The sequence below is a fragment of the Pelophylax lessonae genome (assembly GCF_965119305.1).
Source record: "Pelophylax lessonae genome assembly, chromosome: 4".
Lineage (NCBI taxonomy): Eukaryota > Metazoa > Chordata > Amphibia > Anura > Ranidae > Pelophylax > Pelophylax lessonae.
In genome coordinates, this window is record NC_138771.1 from 650,693,504 (window position 1) to 650,713,819 (window position 20,316).

Below are 20,316 nucleotides of genomic sequence, written 5' to 3' on the forward strand. Positions count from 1 at the left end.
TCAGTGCATCCCTAGTTCTAGCTCACTAAAATCAAACTAATGGAGGATTTATTTATATTAAAGTTTCTGTACGAATGTGTCAACATTCACACAGCTGTTGCAAGTAATCCCTGTACTGTGCACAATATGTTTATTTCCTATGATAATCAGCTCCATCTAGTGGCCATAATGTGGTATTTTTCCGAATACCTCAATCAAGGAAATACCTCATTATGGCCACTAGATGGAGCTGACAATTATAGGAAATTTGCCAGGATTATTCATGATGGCTGTGAAAATGGATTAGATATGCACATAGCGATTTCTTTATAAATAGGCTCCTTAGGGTGAAAGGTATCAAAACGGGATATTAATGCATTCACATCAGTCTCTGCACCAGAGGAGCTTACACTCTAATGTCCCCCCACAGTCACACACTATTATTATTATACATTTTATATAGCTCTGACATATACCGCAGTGCTGTACAGAGAACGCTGAGCCAATCACATCAGTCTCTGTACCAAAGGAGCTTACACTCTAATGTCCCCCCACAGTCACACACTATTATTATTATACATTTATATAGCTCTGACATATACTGCAGTGCTGTACAGAGAACGCTGGACCAGTCACATCAGTCTCTGTACCAAAGGAGCTTACACCCTATAATTCCCCCCCACACACACACAGTCATACAGATGCAGTTTAACACATTAGTATGTATTTGGATTGAGTGAAGGATCTGGGAGAGCTGCAGAGAAGAGATGGTAGTACATGGAAGATCCATGTAATGGAGCACTAAAGGGCCCCTTAGGACCCTAGCGGTGCAGGTTCACAGTGCTCCAATAAAACCACTATAAAACCTGGTTGGACAAATCCCAGGAACCAAGTCCTGAGCAAAGTTTGTGATAATTGCTTCCAATGGAGGCCAATCACAACTCCTTGGTGTGAACCCCAGAGGATTAAAAGAACTGGCCAGAGGTTTTTGCAGAGTTGGTTTTTATTGGTCAGACTCCGGGAGGGTCATCCTGATCATCCCTCGCTCTTCTTTCCTGATGAATCACTGAGCTGGTACAAGTATGCAGCCAGTGAAGGCTAATTTTACCTGCTCTGCTGGTTTCATCCAGGTCTGTGATTCAATAGGTGTTGAAGCCATGGATCTGGATGACAGCTGATGACTCTGCACCCCCCCCCCCCCCCCAGACATGTTCTCCAGGTTCCTGGCACGGATCCTCTGGTATTGGGTAGATCTCATGTTATGCTGTTGATCTCGCTGAGACTTCTTCCTTCTTCTCTTTTTTAGGTATTTCAAACCCAAAACAGCCCAAAGATGCTCCAAAGAACTTCACCTTCGATTATTCCTATTGGTCGCACACTACAGTGAGTACTGAGCCTCAGTGTGTTTCCTGTGATTTGCATTCTGTCTAAGTGTAGGAGAATGGGAAGTTCTCTGCGCCGTTCCTGCAAGTCGAGGGAAAGTGTGCTGCTGCTACAGGGCTAAGGGGGAGCATGCTACTACAGGGCGGTGGGGGGGGGGGGCGTGCTGCTGTTACGGGGCGAAGGGGGAGTGTGCTGTTGCTATAGGGTGAAGGGGGAGCATACTGCTGCTACAGGGCAAGTGGGGAAGCTGCTACTGCTACAGGGCGAGGGGGGAGCGTGCTACTACAGGGCAGTGGGGGGGGGGGGCGTGCTGCTGTTACGGGGCGAAGGGGAAGGTGCTCCCGTTACGGGGCAAGGGGGAGCGTGCTGCTGGTACGGGGCAAGGGGGGAGCTGTAACGCTCCTGCGTTTTATGTATGATGTGGATTTTCAGCTGCAGAAATATTCCACTTCAGTAGTCATGTAGAGAAACGCTGAGACACCAATCCCAACTCTCAATGACTCCTCATGTATGGATGATCTCAATTCAGCAAGTAAATACACACACTCAATAAGATGTTTCCTAGAGTGACTTATGTATATAGTAACACAGTGATGATAGGCTGAAGAGACAGGTTGGGTAGAGATGGTAGATGACAGACACTTGAAAGGAAATGTTCTTGAAAGTAAGATAGTAGCAGATGGGATGCAGATAGGTTTAGCAATCATGTATGGTAGCAGATGACAGAGTAGCAGGTGGACATACAAGAGAGATCAACCCAGTGCAAGAACAGGTGGTAGTAGGCTCAAGAGCTAGCAATCTTAGATAATGCAGATGTAGTAATAGTCCTTAGTATGCAGAGCTAGATAGTGTAAGCTTTAGTATGAAAGTTATAGAGGTTTCCCCTGTGGGGTACTTATCACTAATAGCAATGTAGTAGAGGAGAGGTTCGGCAAGAGCGGATGATCCGGTAGCGGGATACAGGGATCAGCGCAGCGTGGTTCCGACAGCGATGTATGCTTGCAAGCATGAGAGCTTCAAGACAGGTTAGCATCAAGGCACAAAGCAGTTTGAACGAACACATGTGAGTGAGAGCTGGCGTTCTAAATAGCCATCCAGTCCGGCGCTCAGTGATGACAGCATCAGTCTTAAAGGTGTATGCGCACCTTACCAAAAGAGAATGGTGGGGCGCATACACTTATGAAAGAGTAATTAGGGTACCCAAAGGTACCAGAACATTACAGTACCCCCCCCTTAAGGCCGGCTCCTGAAGGCCTCTGGAGCTGGTTTGTCTGGGTACTTCGCATGAAAATTGCGGATTAATCTAGAGGCATGTATGTCAGAGGTGTTTAGCCAGGTGTCGTCTTGGGGCCCATAGTTCTTCCATCGAACCAAGTACTGAAGTCTTCCTCTGTGGATACGAGAATCCAGAATCTCTTTTATCTCGTATTCTTCTCCACCTTTAACTTGTACAGGAGGAGGAGGTGGGATAGTAGGCCTTATTCCTTAGTCAGGAACATGGGGCTTCAGTAGCGACACATGGAAAATGGGATGTATTTTGAGGTCTATTGGCAATGTAAGCTGTACTGCAGCTTTTCCAATAAGTTTCTTGTTTGGGAAAGGTCCCAAGAACAGAGGTCCAAGCTTTTTGCTAGGGATTTTCAGTCTTAAATTTTTTGTTGAGAGCCAAACGAGGTCCCCGATAGCGTACTGAGGAGAAGGTCTTCTGCGAAGATCATAGTACTTCTTTTGTTGACTATGAGCGTGTGCAATGGTAGTATTAAGCAAACCCAGAGAGTCCTTTATTTGGGTAAGATAGTCTGAAGCTACTGGGTTATTTGAAGGAAGGATGCGTGGTGGAAGAATAGAGGGATGAAACCCATAGTTCAAGTAGAACGGACTCTGCTTGGTCGTACTGTGGGTCTGCCAGAGGGAGAAGATCCACCCAATCATCCTGTTGGTAAGAAGTGTAACAACGTAAATATTGCTCGATGCATTGGTTGACTCTTTCAGTCTGTCCGTTGGTCTGCGGATGGTAAGTGAGCTTTCGCTCGATCCGTAGTATGTGACATAGTTCTTGCCAGAACTTGGAAATAAATTGTGATCCACGGTCAGACAGAAGAGTTTTTGGGATACCATGTAACTTAAAGACATGTTTCATCAGGAGTTCTGCCGTTTGTTTGGACGAAGGTAGTCTGCGAATAGCAATGAAATGTGCCATTTTTGTCAGATGGTCCACTGACACTAAGATGGTATTAAATCGTTTGGAAGGAGGCAATTCCACTATAAAGTCCAAGGACACAACTTCCCATGGAGTTTGGGGTATTGGTAGACTGCATAGTAGACCGGATGGTCTCGTAGTGTCAATTTTGGACCTGGCACAGACATTGCATGAAGAGACGAATTTTTGTATAGATGTTTTCATGTCAGGCCACCAGAATTGCCTGGTAATCAGATTAAGAGTCTTTGTCATACCCATATGTCCTGCCATAGGCACATCATGCGATAATTCCAAGATCTTGGTGCGTATGGTAGGTGGTATGTAAAGTTTGTCGTTGTAGTAGAGGAAGCCTTCTGCATCAGTATTTAGTTGTGGTGGGGGTGAATCCAAACTTATACCATGCAAAACCTCTTCCTTCAAGGAACGGACAACTCCAATAATGCGTTTGTGAGGTATTATAGGAACGGAAGGGATTTCGAAGTAGTTTTCTTCAGTTAGTCGTGATAGTGCATCCGCCTTTTTGTTCTTATCTGCAGGTGTGTAGGTCACTAGGAAGTTAAACCTTAAAAAGAATAGTGACCATCGTACCTGTCGGTGCGAGAGAGTTTTGTTAGTCTGAAGATATTGGAGATTTTTATGGTCCGTGTATATAAGTATTGGTAATTGGGTGCCTTCGAGTAGATGTCGCCAATTCTCCAGAGCCAATTTTATAGCAAGCAGTTCCTTTTCACACACGGGGTAATTTATCTCGGGACTGCTTAGGGATTTAGAAAAAAAGGCGACTGGATGAAGTGGTGAAGTGTGAGTTGGTCGTTGGGAGAGTATTGCTCCTACTGCCATGTTTGACGCATCTACTTCCAGAATGTATTGGAGGGATGGGTCTGGATGGCGTAGTATGGGAGCAGAAGTAAACCTTGTCTTTAACAGGTGAAAAGCTTTATTTGCTTCATCTGACCATTTGAATGGTTTTTTAATGCTAGTGAGCTGTGTGAGGGGTCTCACAATGGCAGAGAAGTTTCTAATGAACTTCCTGTAGAAATTTGAAAATCCAAGGAATCGCTGTAGCGCCTTGCGTGTGGTTGGTGTAGGCCAATCCTGAATGCAGGATATCTTACTCATGTCCATCTCGATTCCTGTTTTGGATATGATGTAGCCTAGAAAAAGTACCTCTTCTTTATGAAACAAGCATTTTTTCAGTTTCACATAAAGGTTGTGTGCAAGCAATCTCGATAATACTAGTCTTACATGTCTTATGTGTTCAGAGAGGGATCGTGAATATATAAGTATATCGTCCAGATATACCACAACACAGACATCTAGTAAGTCTCTGAAAATATTGTTTATAAATCGTTGAAAAACTGCAGGGGCATTGCATAGGCTGAATGGCATCACAAGATATTCGAACAATCCGTATCTGGTTCTGAATGCAGTCTTCCACTCGTGTCCATCACGGATTCGAATGAGATTGTATGCTCCTTTCAGGTCCAATTTTGAAAAATAGGTAGCTCCACGCACCTGCTCAATGAGCTCAGGTATAAGCGGTAGAGGATAGCGATCTTTTATTGTAATAGCATTCAATTGCCTATAGTCGATGATAGGCCTGAGACTTGAGTCCTTATTGCGGACAAAAAAAGAGTCCTGCTGCTGTGGAAGAAGTGGAAGGTCTAATAAAACCTTTTTCCAAATTCTCATCCAAATAGTCTTTGAGATGGGAAAGTTCATCCTGTGAAAGAGGATAAACATGACCGAACAGCAATTTGCTATTTGGGAGTAGATCAATACTACAATCATAGTCTCGATGGGGAGGTAGTGCTTGAGCATTTTTCTCAAGAAAAACCTCAGAGAAATCCTGATAACATAGTGGTGCAATCTCATCTGTCACCACAGACAGGATCTTCCCGAAAGACGGGAGGTTACACGTACCCTCGCAATAGCAAGAGAGGAAGGTCAGGGTCCGTTCCTTCCAATCTATGGTTGGTTGATGTGTGTGCAACCAGGGAAGTCCCAAAACAATGGGAAAGTGGGGTCAAGGTATTAGATCGAAGGTAGTGGTCTCCATATGAGACCCGTTAGTAGTGACTAGGAGTGCCTGTGTCTGATCAGTGATCGGACCAGAGGATAAAGGAACACCGTTAATAAGACTCACTGAGACAGGTTTAAGTTTAGAAATAATAGGAATTTTATTTAAAGCAGCAAAACGTATGTCAATATAATTTCCACAAGATCCTGTGTCAATCATGGCCTTAGTAGTAATCCTGTTCTGGTCCCACTGTAATGTTAAGCAAACAGAAAGGTAAGGGTTAGTGATTGAAGTTGTCAATCCCCCTAGGAGGACATGTGAACACTCACCCTTCTTTTTGTAGACTAAGGGACAGACGTTTATCTTGTGATCCGGGGATGCACAGTACAAGCAGAGATTACCAGATCGTCTTCTGGCTCTTTCCATAATTGATAGAGGTGGGCGTATGGTTCCTACCTTCATAGGAACGGGGTCAACGGCCGAAATCCGAGAAGAACTGGATAATGGCATTCCCATTTTCTCAGCCTTTCTTTCTCGTAGTCTTCTATCTATGGTGATACTGATATGTTTCAATGCATCCAGGGTTTTTGGCAGATCCGCTCGGGCGAGCTCGTCTTTAACGGCCTCTGATAGGCCAAGCCTAAATTGGGTTTTCAGAGATGCATCATTCCATTCTGAATCAAGGGTCCATCTCTTGAATTCTGCGACAAAGTCTTCTACAGGTCTCCCACCTTGTTTCAAGGATCTTAATTGAAGATCGGCAGTACTCTGCCTATTGGGATCATCATATAGGCTAGTGAGTTCTGCTAGGAAGGCATAGGAGTTGAGAAGCTGATCGCTTTTCTCAAAAAGAGAGTCTGCCCAGGCCCGAGGATCGCCTGTTAGGTAAGAAATAATAGTACAAACCTTAATGTGATCAGTAAGGTAGGTACGGGGTTTTAGCAAGAAAAGTAACTCACATGCGTTTTTAAATTCGCGAAATTTTTTGCGATCGCCTGTAAATACCAAAGGAGGATTTATTTTGGGTTCAGGGGACTGAGCAGTGGTAAGTTGTGTCAGTCTAATTACCTGCTGCGACAGAGCCTGATTGTCTTCTTTTAATTCAGCAAGTGCGTGTATTAACGCAGTTACTTGCTGTTTTAATTGTGTCATCTGAGTGGTTATTTCTGCTGAATCCATTTTGTGGTTCGTTCAATCTGTAACGCTCCTGCGTTTTATGTATGATGTGGATTTTCAGCTGCAGAAATATTCCACTTCAGTAGTCATGTAGAGAAACGCTGAGACACCAATCCCAACTCTCAATGACTCATGTGTGGATGATCTCAATTCAGCAAGTAAATACACACACTCAATAAGATGTTTCCTAGAGTGACTTATGTATATAGTAACACAGTGATGATAGGCTGAAGAGACAGGTTGGGTAGAGATGGTAGATGACAGACACTTGAAAGGAAATGTTTTTGAAAGTAAGATAGTAGCAGATGGGATGCAGATAGGTTTAGCAATCATGTATGGTAGCAGATGACAGAGTAGCAGGTGGACATACAAGAGAAATCAACCCAGTGCAAGAACAGGTGGTAGTAGGCTCAAGAGCTAGCAATCTTAGATAATGCAGATGTAGTAATAGTCCTTAGTATGCAGAGCTAGATAGTGTAAGCTTTAGTATGAAAGTTATAGAGGTTTCCCCTGTGGGGTACTTATCACTAATAGCAATGTAGTAGAGGAGAGGAGGAGAGGTTCGGCAAGAGCGGATGTTCCGGTAGCGGGATACAGGGATCAGCGCAGCGTGGTTCCGACAGCGAGGTATGCTTGCAAGCATGAGAGCTTCAAGACAGGTTAGCATCAAGGCACAAAGCAGTTTGAACGAACACATGTGAGTGAGAGCCGGCGATCTAAATAGCCATCCAGTCCGGCGCTCAGTGATGACAGCATCAGTCTTAAAGGTGTATGCGCACCTTACCAAAAGAGAATGGTGGGGCGCATACACTTATGAAAGAGTAATTAGGGTACCCAAAGGTACCAGAACATTACAGGAGCATGCTGCTGCCATGGGGCAAAGGGGGAGCATGCTGCTGCTACAGGGCAAGTGGGGAAGGTTCTGCTGCTATGGGGAAATGGGGGAGCGTTCTGCTGCTATGAAGCATGCTGCTGCTATGGGGTGAGTGGGTAGTGTGCTGCTACAGGGCGGAGTGTGGTGCTGCTACGGGGCGGTGGGGGGGGGGAGTGTGGTGCTGCTACGGGGTGGTGGGGGGGGGGGAGTGTGCTGCTGCTACGGGTTGAGGGGGGAGCGTGCTGCTGCTACAGGGCAAGGGGGGAGTGTGCTGCTGCTATGGGGCGAGTGGGGAGCGTGCTGCTATGGGGCAAGGGGAGGGGGAAGCATGCTGCTACGGGGCGGTGGGGGGGAGTGTGCTGCTGCTATGGGGTGAGTGGGTAGTGTGCTGCTACAGGGCGGAGGGGGGGAGTGTGGTGCTGCTACGGGGCGGTGGGGGGGGAGTGTGGTGCTGCTACGGGGTGGTGGGGGGGGGGAGTGTGCTGCTGCTACGGGTTGAGGGGGGAGCGTGCTGCTGCTACAGGGCAAGGGGGGGAGTGTGCTGCTGCTATGGGGCGATTGGGGAGCGTGCTGCTATGGGGCGAGGGGAGGGGGAAGCATGCTGCTGCGGGGGAAGTGTGCTGCTACAGGACGAAGGGGGGGGGGGGAGCATTCAGTAGCTACAGGGTGAGTAGGAGAGGGTGGGGCTGCTATTGGGCGAGTGGAGGAGCGGCTGCTACAGGGCGAAGGTGGGTGGAGCATGTTGCTGCTTTGGAGCAAGTGGGGAGCATGCTGCTGCTACGGAGCAAGGGGGGAGAGCGTGCTGCTTTGAGGGGAGGGGGTAACATGCTGCTACAGATCGGGGGGGGGGAGCGTGCTGCTATGGGGGGGGGGAGTGCGTTCTGTTGCAACAGGGCGAGGGGGGGACCGTGATGCTACGGGGCGAGGTGATGGGGGAGTGTGCTGCTACAAGGCGAAAGTGGGGGGAAGCGTGTTGATGCTATGGGGCGAAGGGGGAGGGGGGTAAGCATGTTGCTGCTACAGGAAGAGGCAAGACAGGGCTGATCTTGACATTGGGAAGTTTTCACACTGGGGTGCCCAGACAGCTCAGTGCTTTCTGTTGGAAAGGTGAACTTAGCTCTGTACCGTCCATCTTCCTATATAGTCCTATTGCAGGGTGTGTAGTCCTGGCTCCTGGTACTCGGTGAGATTTGTGCAGACTTGCTTTCCATCCTCTTTGACTAAAGAGGACCAAGTTAGTTTTATTGAATGATTTCACCCCTTCTATGTACCCTTTAGTCTAAATGATTAATGGGGGTCAGTGTTCCCCTTTAGTAGTTGCTCCCTGGGGGTTGATTGGTTGCAGTGGTTCCCCCTCTATCCAGCATAGGGCATAATCCTAATTCCATGTGATGATATAAGATTTGCCGTTGTCTCCCCTGCAGGCGGAAGACCCAAACTTTGCCTCGCAGCGTCAGGTGTACAAGGACATTGGCGAGGAGATGCTCTTGCACGCATTTGAAGGATATAACGTCTGTATCTTCGCCTACGGACAGACGGGAGCTGGAAAGTCCTACACCATGATGGGAAAACCCGAGCCGGAGCAACACGGCATCATACCTCAGGTACTGGATGTGTGTGTGGGGGGGGGGGGGGGGGCACTGGTCATGTGACTATACTGAAAGTCAGGGCCCCTGGATTATCCATCAGGTACTGGCCATGTGATGTGTATGGGGGGGGTCACTGGTCCTGTCACTACACTGAAAGCCGGATTATCCATCAGGTACTGGCCATGTGATGTGTATTGGGGGGGTCACTGGTCGTGTCACTACACTGAAAGCCGGATTATCCATCGGGTACTGGCCGTGTGATGTGTATTGGGGGGGGGGGTCACTGATCATGTGACTATACTGGAAGCTGGGGGCCCCTGGATTATCCATCAGGTACTGGCCATGTGATGGGTATTGGGGGGGGGGGTCACTGGTCATGTGACTACACTGAAAGGAGCAGTCCTTCATCATCTATCAGGTATTGGCTATGCATTGTATACAGGGAAGGGCACTCATGAGGCATTGTAGGGGGGGTGGGGGGAGGCACTGGTCATATTACTATACTGAAAGGAAGGGGCCCTTTATCATCTGCAGAGGGACACTGGCCATATGACTACTTGGAGAGTCTAGATCAGGGATCCTCAAACTACGGCCCTAAAGCTGTTGCAGAACTACACATCCCATGAGGCATTGTAAAACTTTGACATTCACAGACATGACTAGGCATGATGGGAATTGTAGTTCCTTAACAACTGGGGGGGCAGAGTTTGAAAAACCCATGGTCTACCAGTGATGGTGAACCTTTGAACCTTAGCATCCCAGATGTTTTGGAACTACATTTCCCATGATGTTCATGCACTCTGCAGTGTAGTTGAGCATCATGGGAAATGTAGTTCCAAAACATCTGGGATGCTAAGGTTCAAAGGTTCACCATCACTGGTCTAGGCTCTTGTAATATTTGTTGTTGTGGGGGGAGGGGGGGGCGTGTCCCCCTTAAGTCATGTGTTGTATGGAGGGGGGAGAGCTGTGAATCATCCTGGAAATTCATCAGGTCATACTTCAGGTTCTTTGTGTCATGTGACTTATAATATCATGTGACCAGTCTGGTCTGTGTGTGTGTACATATATAATGCAATGACCAATCTCTTCTCTTTTCAGTTATGTGAAGATTTATTTGCCCGCGTCAGCAGTAACAAGAGCCCCGATCTGTCTTACTCTGTGGAGGTGAGAGGCTGCTCATACCCCATGCTAAAACCCCTTTATAGGGTGATATTGCAATCCTGGGGCCCAGCTGGCTCTGCATGGAGTTTGTATGTTATCCCCGGGTGCTCTGGTGTACTGAAAGTTTCATGTATCTTCATCAGGGGATGGAGACTGATGTGATTGGCTCGGTGTTCTCTGTACAGCACTATGGTATACAGTGGGTACAGAAAGTATTCAGACCCCCTTAAATTTTTCACTCTTTGTTGTATTGCAGCCATTTGCTAAAATCATTTAGGTTCATTCTTCTTCCTCATGAATGTACACATAGCACCCCATACTGACAGAAAAACACAGAATTGTTGACATTGTTGCAGATTTATTAAAAAAGAAAAACTGAAATATCACATGGTCCTAAGTATTCAGACCCTTTGCTCAGTATTTAGTAGAAGCCCCCTTTTGATCTAATACAGCCAGGAGTCTTTTTGGGAAAGATGCAACAAGTCTTTCACACCTGGATTTGGGGATCCTCTGCCATTCCTCCTTGCAGATCCTCTCCAGTTCTGTCAGGTTGGATGGTAAACGTTGGTGGACAGCCATTTTTAGGTCTCTCCAGAGATGCTCAATTGGGTTTAAGTCAGGGCTCTGGCTGGGCCATTCAAGAACAGTCACGGAGTTGTTGTGAAGCCACTCCTTCGTTATTTTAGCTGTGTGCTTAGGGTCATTGTCTTGTTGGAAGGTAAACCTTCGGCCCAGTCTGAGGTCCAGAGCACTCTGGAGAAGGTTTTTGTCCAGGATATCCCTGTACTTGGCCGCATTCATCTTTCCCTCGATTGCAACCAGTCGTCCTGTCCCTGCAGCTGAAAAACACCCCCACAGCATGATGCTGCCACCACCATGCTTCACTGTTGGGACTGTATTGGACAGGTGATGAGCAGTGCCTGGTTTTCTCCACACATACCGCTTAGAATTAAGGCCAAAAAGTTCTATTTTGGTCTCATCAGACCAGAGAATCTTATTTCTCACCATCTTGGAGTCCTTCAGGTGTTTTTTAGCAAACTCCATGCGGGCTTTCATGTGTCTTACACTGAGGAGAGGCTTCCGTCGGGCCACTCTGCCATAAAGCCCCGACTGGTGGAGGGCTGCAGTGATGGTTGACTTTCTACAACTTTCTCCCATCTCCTGACTGCATCTCTGGAGCTCAGCCACAGTGATCTTTGGGTTCTTCTTTACCTCTCTCACCAAGGCTCTTCTCCCCCGATAGCTCAGTTTGGCCGGACGGCCAGCTCTAGGAAGGGTTCTGGTTGTCCCAAACGTCTTCCATTTGAGGATTATGGAGGCCACTGCGCTCTTAGGAACCTTAAGTGCAGCAGAAATCGTTTTGTAACCTTGGCCAGATCTGTGCCTTGCCACAATTCTGTCTCTGAGCTCTTCAGGCAGTTCCTTTGACCTCATGATTCTCATTTGCTCTGACATGCATTGTGATCCGGAAGGTCTTATATAGACAGGTGTGTGGCTTTCCTAATCAAGTCCAATCAGTATAATCAAACACAGCTGGACTCAAATGAAGGTGTAGAACCATCTCAAGGATGATCAGAAGAAATGGAAAGCACCTGAGTTAAATATATGAGTGTCACAGCAAAGGGTCTGAATACTTAGGACCATGTGATATTTCAGTTTTTCTTTTTTAATAAATCTGCAACAATGTCAACAATTCTGTGTTTTTCTGTCAGTATGGGGTGCTATGTGTACATTCATGAGGAAGAAGAATGAACTTAAATGATTTTAGCAAATGGCTGCAATATAACAAAGAGTGAAAAATTTAAGGGGGTCTGAATACTTTCCGTACCCACTGTATGTCAGAGCTATATACATGTTTAATAATAATAGTGTGTGACTATGGGGGGACATTAGATTGTAAGCTCCTCTGGTACAGAGACTGATGTGACTGGCTCAGTGTTCTCTGTACAGCACTGCGGTATATGTCAGAGCTATATAAATGTATAATAATAATAGTGTGTGCCTGGGGGGGGGGACATTAGAGTGTAAGCTCCTCTGGTACAGGAATGATGTGACTAGTTCGGGGGTTCTCTGTACAGCACTGCGGTATATGTCACAGCTATATAAATGTATAATAATAATAGTGCGTGACTGTGGAGGGACATTAGAGTGTAAGCTCCTCTGGTACAGAGACTGATGTGATTGGCTCAGTTTTCTCTGTACAGCACTATGGTATATGCCAGAGCTATATAAATATATAATAGTGTGTTCCTGGGGGGGGGGCGCAATAGACTGTAAGCTCCTCTGGTACAGAGACTGATGTGACTGGTTCAGTGATCTCTGTACAGCACTGCGGTATATGTCAGAGCTATATAAATGTATAATAATAATAGTGTGTGACTGTGGGGGGACATTGGAGTGTAAGCTCCTCTAGTACAGGAATGATGTGACTGGCTCAGTGTTCTCTGCACAGCACTGCGGTATATGTCAGAGTTATATACATGTATAATAATAATAGTGTGTGACTGTGGGGGGACATTAGAGTGTAAGCTCCTCCTGGTTCAGATGCTGATTGGTTCTATGGCTGGTGAACCCACCTCCCGGCACCGGTAACCTAACCAGCCTTCCTCTTCCTCTCTGTCCAGGTCAGCTACATGGAAATCTACTGCGAGAGAGTCCGTGATCTGCTGAGCCCCAAGAGTAAAGGGAACCTGCGCGTCAGAGAGCACCCTATCATGGGCCCCTATGTGGAGGACCTGTCTAAGCTGGCGGTGACCTCCTACGATGATATCGCCGACCTCATGGACTGCGGGAATAAGGCCAGGTAACCATCTGGCTACAGAGGGAACATCACAAACCTGTCAGACGTTCGATGCCGGCAGGGTGGTGATTGATTGTTTACAGTCATAGTAAATGTTGGCGGCTATGTTATCATTACGTGGTTGTTACTGACAAGCGCCGTCATTCGAAAAAATACAAGCTGCTGTCTTTTACTGTATGGATTAATCGCCATCCCTGGCGTTGAGTGGGGAAGTCAGTCCATGGAGTCAGCCACTGTGTTTGCACTGACTCCTCTCTGCTCTGTACCAGCAGGGTAATGATTGAATCCTTTAGAGTCCTAGTAACAGCTTGTAGTGGGGGGTCATTCTGTTCTGAATGGCGAGCACTGTCATTCGCAAAGAAAACAAGCCGCAAGCTATCACTATGACTGTGAAAGATGCATAACTACCCTGCCGACACAGAGCAAAGTCAGCCTATGGATGCAGCCGCTATGTCTGCAGACTCCACACTGTGTCCTGACTCCTCTAGACAGCTGATTAAAAGAGCATCACCCTACAATCAGAGGGGATAGGGGCTCAGTGTTGCGCTGTAGCTCTCCATTAGGAATGCCCATAAATTGGGCATCTGCCTTCGGTGGAGCTACAGCCAGCAAAAATAGATTTTTTTTTTTTTTTTTAAGAGGAACTAAACCCATCAATTTTTAACAGTTTTTTTCACAAAAGAGTTCTATTACCACAAGGCTCGACAAATTCTAGGTCGCCATGGCGACAAGGAATTGCGTCCTGGCGCCTGAATGTTTCCAACCACCCCACGTGCCCCACCTCAATCCAAATTATAAAAGGGCATTCAGAAAGCTCTACAGCCTAACTCCTGAGAATCTAGGAAAAAACTGAGCTCCTTATTGTAGATGGAGGGCTTGGCCACCTCCAGAGGGTCGCGCCCCCCCCCCCCCTCCTTGGGTGTGCCTTTCGTTTAGTTACACCTAGCGTCCTGCTCCTGTTAGTTACACCTAGCGTCCTGGTGACATCATCCCTATCCGTCATGAAGTATGGCTGTGTCCTCCAATTTATTAAATACCTTTTTTTTGTTTTGTGAAACCATAGTTGTCCTTTCTTGGAGCCAATTGGTCAGGTTCATCGTCTTATCTTGATATTAAATTAGCATGCCTATTGCATACTACCCACAGCGCTTGCAATACTAATAATCAGATCAATAAATACATTCCTTAAAAAGTGCTAGTGCAAAAAATGAATTCAGTCCAAAAAAAATTAATAAATTCCAAAAAAATCTTAACATAGGTGTATAAAGTACATAGCCATATATGCTACTACGTGAAGTCCATAAACATATTAAAGTGCATGAACATATAAAGTGCTTCATGAAACTCAGAAGATGGGGACAGCAAGCCGTCTGCCAGATTTCTTCCCAGTGGATGGAGGGTTAATAGACGGAAGAAAACACCCCAAAAGTGTCAATAAGTAGGTAGATTTCCAACTCACCAGAGGTAGTTGATCTTAATTGCTGTAGGGCAGGGGTAATGAATTAAACTTCAAGGAGGTCCGGTCGCTAAAATTTTCTTTGGGCCGAGGTCCGAATCTCAAGTCTGTGCTATGACTCAGAAAGATGGGCAAAACAAAACGTGTCCATCAGCGTTGCTCTTAACATAAAATATGCCCATTAGAGTGCCCCTTAACATAAAATATGCCCATTAGAGTTCACCTTAACATAAAATATGCCCATCAGCTTGACCCTTAACATAAAATAAGCGCACTCTGATGGGCAAATTTTATGTTAGGGGGCACTCTGATGGGCACATTTTATGTAAGGGGGCACTCTGATGGGCACATTTTTATGTAAGGGGGCACTCTGATGGGCACATTTTATGTAAGGGGGCACTCTGATGGGCACATTTTATGTTAGGGGGCACTCTGATGGGCACATTTTATGTTAGGGGCACTTTGCTGATGGGCAAAACAAAATGTGTCCATCAGCGTTGCTCTTAACATAAAATATGCCCATTAGAGTGCCCCTTAACATAAAATATGCCCATTGGTTTGCCCCTTAACATAAATATGCCCATTGGATTGCCCCTTAACATAAAATATGCCCATCAGCCTGACCCTTAACATAAAATATGCTCATCAGCGTGACACTTAACATAAAATAAGGGGCACGCTGATGGGCACATTTTATGTTAGGGGGGACTCTGATGGGCATATTTAATGTTGGGGGCACTCTGATGGGCATATTTTATGTTAGGGGGCACTCTGATGGGCACATTTTATGTTAGGGGGCACTGATGGGCACATTTTATGTTAGGGGGCACTCTGCTGATGGGCAAAAAAAAAGTGTCCATCAGCGTTGCTCTTAACATAAAATATGCCCATTAGAGTGCCCCTTAACATAAAATATGCCCATTCGAGTGCCCCTTAACATAAAATGGGCCCATCAGCATGACCCTTAACATACAATTTGCCCATCACGGTGACCCTTAGCATTAATTATGCCCATCAGCATGACCCTTAGCATAAAATTTGCCCATCAGCGTGACCCTTAACATAAAATAAGGGGCATGCTGATGGGCGCATTTTATGTTAGGGGGCACTCTGATGGGCACATTTATGTTAGGGGGCACTCTGATGGGCACATTTTATGTTAAGGGGCACGCTGCTGATGGGCAAAGCAAAACGTGTCCATCAGCGTTGCTCTTAAAATAAAATATGCCCATTAGAGTACCCCTTAACATAAAATATGCCCATTAGAGTGCCCCTTAACATAAAATGTGCCCATCAGCGTGTCCCTTAGCATTAAATAAGGGGCATGCTGATGGGCACATTTTATGTTAGGGGGCACTCTGATGGGCACATTTTTTTTTTTATGGGGCACTCTGATGAACACAACAAAATATGCCCATCAGTCTGCACACTTTATAAAACTTTCTCATAAGCTCTTTAACAAGTGCAGCTATTGTATTCAATTGGGGACCACATTGCTTCCTCCCCTTTAAAAATGTGCCCCACATACCTTTAGGGCAGGAGTCCGCAAGCTGTGAGAGCCAGGAGCCGCGAGCAACTCGCTGCCCGGCTGAGAGGGAGCCGCAGTCAGGAGCAACGGGGCGCACACGTGACGTCACGCCCCTAATCGCGGCCCGGCTGGGAGTGAGCAGTAAGGAGGGGGGCGTGACACGCACACACAGGACGTCACTGGTTGCTGGGACACCTGCGGTGATTACAGGTAGCGGCCTCGCCGTCCGGGCGGAAGCATCGTGCGGTCCGTCCTTGGGCTGCCATTTAGTGATGGCTGCTGTAGAGCAATTCGATCAAAGTAGGCTTATGTGGTCACCCTGACCAGGAAGGCTTATCCCCAAGGAAAAAACGATCCTGCCAGTTCCTTGTGCAATTCAATGGATCCAACTGGTAGATTTACCAGGCAACAAAAAAAAGGAGATCAGACTCATAGTTAATTGTTTGTTTTTTTTTGCCCAGTTTTTTAGGCTACGTCAGATGATGTCACCACGTGCGTTCCAATCATACGCGTTTCGTCACTAACAATGACGTCTTCAGAGTTGATGTCTGAAGACGTCCTTGAGATCTCTGAAGACTTCATTGTTTTTTTAAGGAATGTATTTATTGATCTGATTATTAGTATTGCAAGCGCTGTGGGTAGTATAGTATGCAAAAGGCATGCTAATTTGATCTCATGCAAAACTTTTTGCCCATAGCAGCTGCTCTTTATTATTTATTAATTTGCACCTAGCAACTGTGCACTTTACTGGTGCACTAGCGTTTTTTATCATAATTTTTGCACTAGCGTTTTTTATCATATTGATTTATTATCTTAGTATTGCAGGCGCTGTGGAAAGTGTGCAATAGGCATGCTAACGGTATCATCTTGTTATCTGTTCCCTGTAATAATAGGAATAATAACCACCATCTGTTCCACTTTTAGGACTGTCGCTGCCACCAACATGAATGAGACCAGCAGCCGCTCGCACGCCGTCTTCACTATCGTCTTCACACAGAAGAGACACGATGAGATGACCAACCTAGACACAGAGAAAGTAAGTGTGAGCACACCGGATGTCATTTACCCAGAAACCCTTGCAGCCATTGTATTTTCCAAGTAGAATGTCAGTAGTTTTATTCAACCTGATCGTGTTGCTAATAACCACCAGGCCAATTCTGACATTTTTCTCCTATGTGTAAAAAATCATAGTTTTTTTTGCTAGAAAATTAGAATCCCCAAACAGAAAATCACCATAGGTGACGCTTTAAAAGCCTTTCCAAGTTACAAGTTTAGAGTTTAACAGGAGGTCTGGCACTAGAATTATTGTTCTTGCTCTGATGTTCACGGCGATACCTCACGTGTGGTGGCAGGGGGGGGGGGGCTTGGGGATGCTTTACTTTTTTTTTTTGTATGTATTATTAACACTGTACCTTAATTTACTTTGATTAAATTTATTTCTGTCACAAGGTGTACACAACCTCTTTTGTGATCGCGTGATCCGTGACAGGTCCTCTTTATGGAGAGATCTGGGGTCAGATCTCTCTTCTGGCCTCCAAAGCATCTGATCAAACCGAGATTGGTTTGAGCGGAAGTGCGCCCCCTGCCTAAAGCCTCTTGGGACATGCCACAGGTCCCAGAAGGCTGCGGGACCATTCACACAGCGCAGCGCGGCCTGTACATGCACAGCGGGAGGCTTCCCATAGTTAGGGGCGGGAGGCAATGGGGACCCAAAGACCGGCCTGGGTGAGGTCAGCACTTGATCCCTGGACAGGTAAGTGTCCCTTTTATTAAAAGTGATCAGCTACAGCAGACATCACTAAATAACAGACCCAGGTCTGGATCCGGACCAAGTCATTGTTCCTTCCTGACCAGCCGCTGTCCCGCCATTTAGGAGCTCGCTCAGCCGCTCTCACTGTTGTCATCCTCAATACCGACATTGAAGGCAGGACAGCTCCATGTGGATGGCTGGAGGCACATCAGTCTAGAGCTGACAGAGGCAGGACCGCTTCGGATGGACAGTGGGAGGATGACATCGGAGGCAGGACCTCTCCGAATGGATAGCGGGAGGTTGACATCAGAGGCAGGACCACTCCGGATGGACAGCGGGATAATGACATCGGAGGCAGAACCACTCTGGATGGACAGCGGGAGGATGACATTGGAGGCTGTACAGCTCCGGATGGAGGGCGGGAGGATGACATCAGAGGCAGGGCCTCTCCGAATGGATAGCGGGAGGATGACATCGGAGGCAGGACCACTCCGGATGGACAGCGGGAGGATGGCATCGGAGGCAGTACAGCTTCGGATGGAGGGCGGGAGGATGACATTGGAGGCAGTACAGCTCCGGATGGAGGGCGGGAGGATGACATTGGAGGCAGTACAGCTCCGGATGGAGGGCAGGAGGATGACATCGGAGGCAGGACCACTCCGGATGGACAGCGGGAGAATGACATCGGAGGCAGAACCACTCTGGATGGACAGCGGGAGGATGGCATTGGAGGCAGTACAGCTTCGGATGGAGGGCGGGAGGATGACATTGGAGGCAGTACAGCTCCGGATGGAGGGCGGGAGGATGACATTGGAGGCAGTACAGCTCCGGATGGAGGGCAGGAGGATGACATCGGAGGCAGGACCACTCCGGATGGACAGCGGGAGAATGACATCGGAGGCAGAACCACTCTGGATGGACAGCGGGAGGATGGCATTGGAGGCAGTACAGCTTCGGATGGAGGGCGGGAGGATGACATTTGAGGCAGTACAGCTTCGGATGGAGGGCGGGAGGATGACGTCGGAGGCAGTACAGCTCCGGATGGAGGGCGGGAGGATGACATCGGAGGCAGTACAGCTCTGGATGGAGGGCGGGAGGATGGCATCGGAGGCAGTACAGCTTTGTATGGAGGGCGGGAGGATGGCATCGGAGGCAGTACAGCTTCGGATAGAGGGCGGGAGGATGACATCGGAGGCAGTACAGCTCTGGATGGACTGTGGGAGGATGACATCGGAGGCGGTACAGCTCCGGATGGAGGGCGGGAGAATGACATCGGAGGCAGTACAGCTCTGGATGGAGGGCAGGAGCGGAGGCAGTACAGCTTCGGATGGAGGGCGGGAGGATGACATCAGAGGCAGTACAGTTCTGGATGGACAGTGGGAGGATGACATCGGAGGCAGTACAGCTTCGGATGGAGGGTGGGAGCTGCCAAGTTAACTTTTCAAGTGAACGTTAATGTGGAGCTTTTCTGCCTCCGATACCAGGAAGAGGGGGAAGCTGAGGATGATGTGAAGGACCTGAGTAATCTGGGGGAGGGGAGTGAAATAAAGGGGGGGAGGTGAGGACAGGAATGTAAAGGTGGGACTTAGGAGGACAAGAAAGTAAAGGGGTAGGGGAATAGTCCTGTCTCTGCCCTTGGCCCCCTGTTGAATTACTGAGTCCCAAGCCCACTACAGGTTGGCAGCTCTACCCTTTTATTATAACAATGTGACTGGGAATTTTAAAAGCCATAGGAACAAGGTAAAATAAAAATGCCAGGACATGACTTAGAGAGTTAGGTTACATTTTTGGTACCTGTTGGACACACCCTTTAAAATTTGGTTCCTGCATGGCACAGCACACTTTGAACCTTGAATGTGCACAACATTCATAGATCATCTTTGCGTGAAGTGATTTGCATTCCATAATGCATAGCAAAGACTTTGCCTTTGCGTTTTCATACTCTGGGGCAGGAAGAAGGTGGAAGACAGGCTCCTCCCATTAAGGGGAATTTGTATCAGAAGACATTTGAATGTTGATGGACATCAGTAAATGCTAGTTGCTTGACAATACTTTTTGATAGGATTGCTACGATACCCTTTTTTTAGAGGTGAGTACCGATACTTTGCGTTGAGATTTGCGCCCATACAAAATGAATATGCTCAATTGCATTGCAAAAATCGCATGCAATTTGAAGAGAAATGTGGTGCGATTCCTGTCCAAATTGCATGCGGTTTCCCCACCACTCCAGGGTTGTCCTATTGATTTCAACCTGGGTTCACACAGGAGCGGTGCAGGAAACCGCATGCAATTTAGACAGGAATAGCACCACATTTCTGTTTAAATTGCATGGGATCCTTTGCAGTGCAATTTGAGCATATTAATTTTGTATGGGTGCAAATCGCACCGCAAAATATTGGT

General features: G+C 47.1%; 1 protein-coding gene across 1 annotated transcript in view; it reads left to right on the top strand.

Moving 5' to 3' along the window:
* KIF1C (kinesin family member 1C) overlaps positions 1-20,316 on the top strand; it is a 99,421-nt gene that overhangs the window by 51,458 nt on the left and 27,647 nt on the right. Inside the window, exons 3-7 of the mRNA XM_082254304.1 lie at positions 1,286-1,362; positions 9,057-9,236; positions 10,320-10,385; positions 13,007-13,185; positions 17,091-17,202. Coding sequence (XP_082110430.1) covers positions 1,286-1,362; positions 9,057-9,236; positions 10,320-10,385; positions 13,007-13,185; positions 17,091-17,202 — 614 coding nt within the window. The remainder of the gene's footprint in view (positions 1-1,285; positions 1,363-9,056; positions 9,237-10,319; positions 10,386-13,006; positions 13,186-17,090; positions 17,203-20,316) is intronic.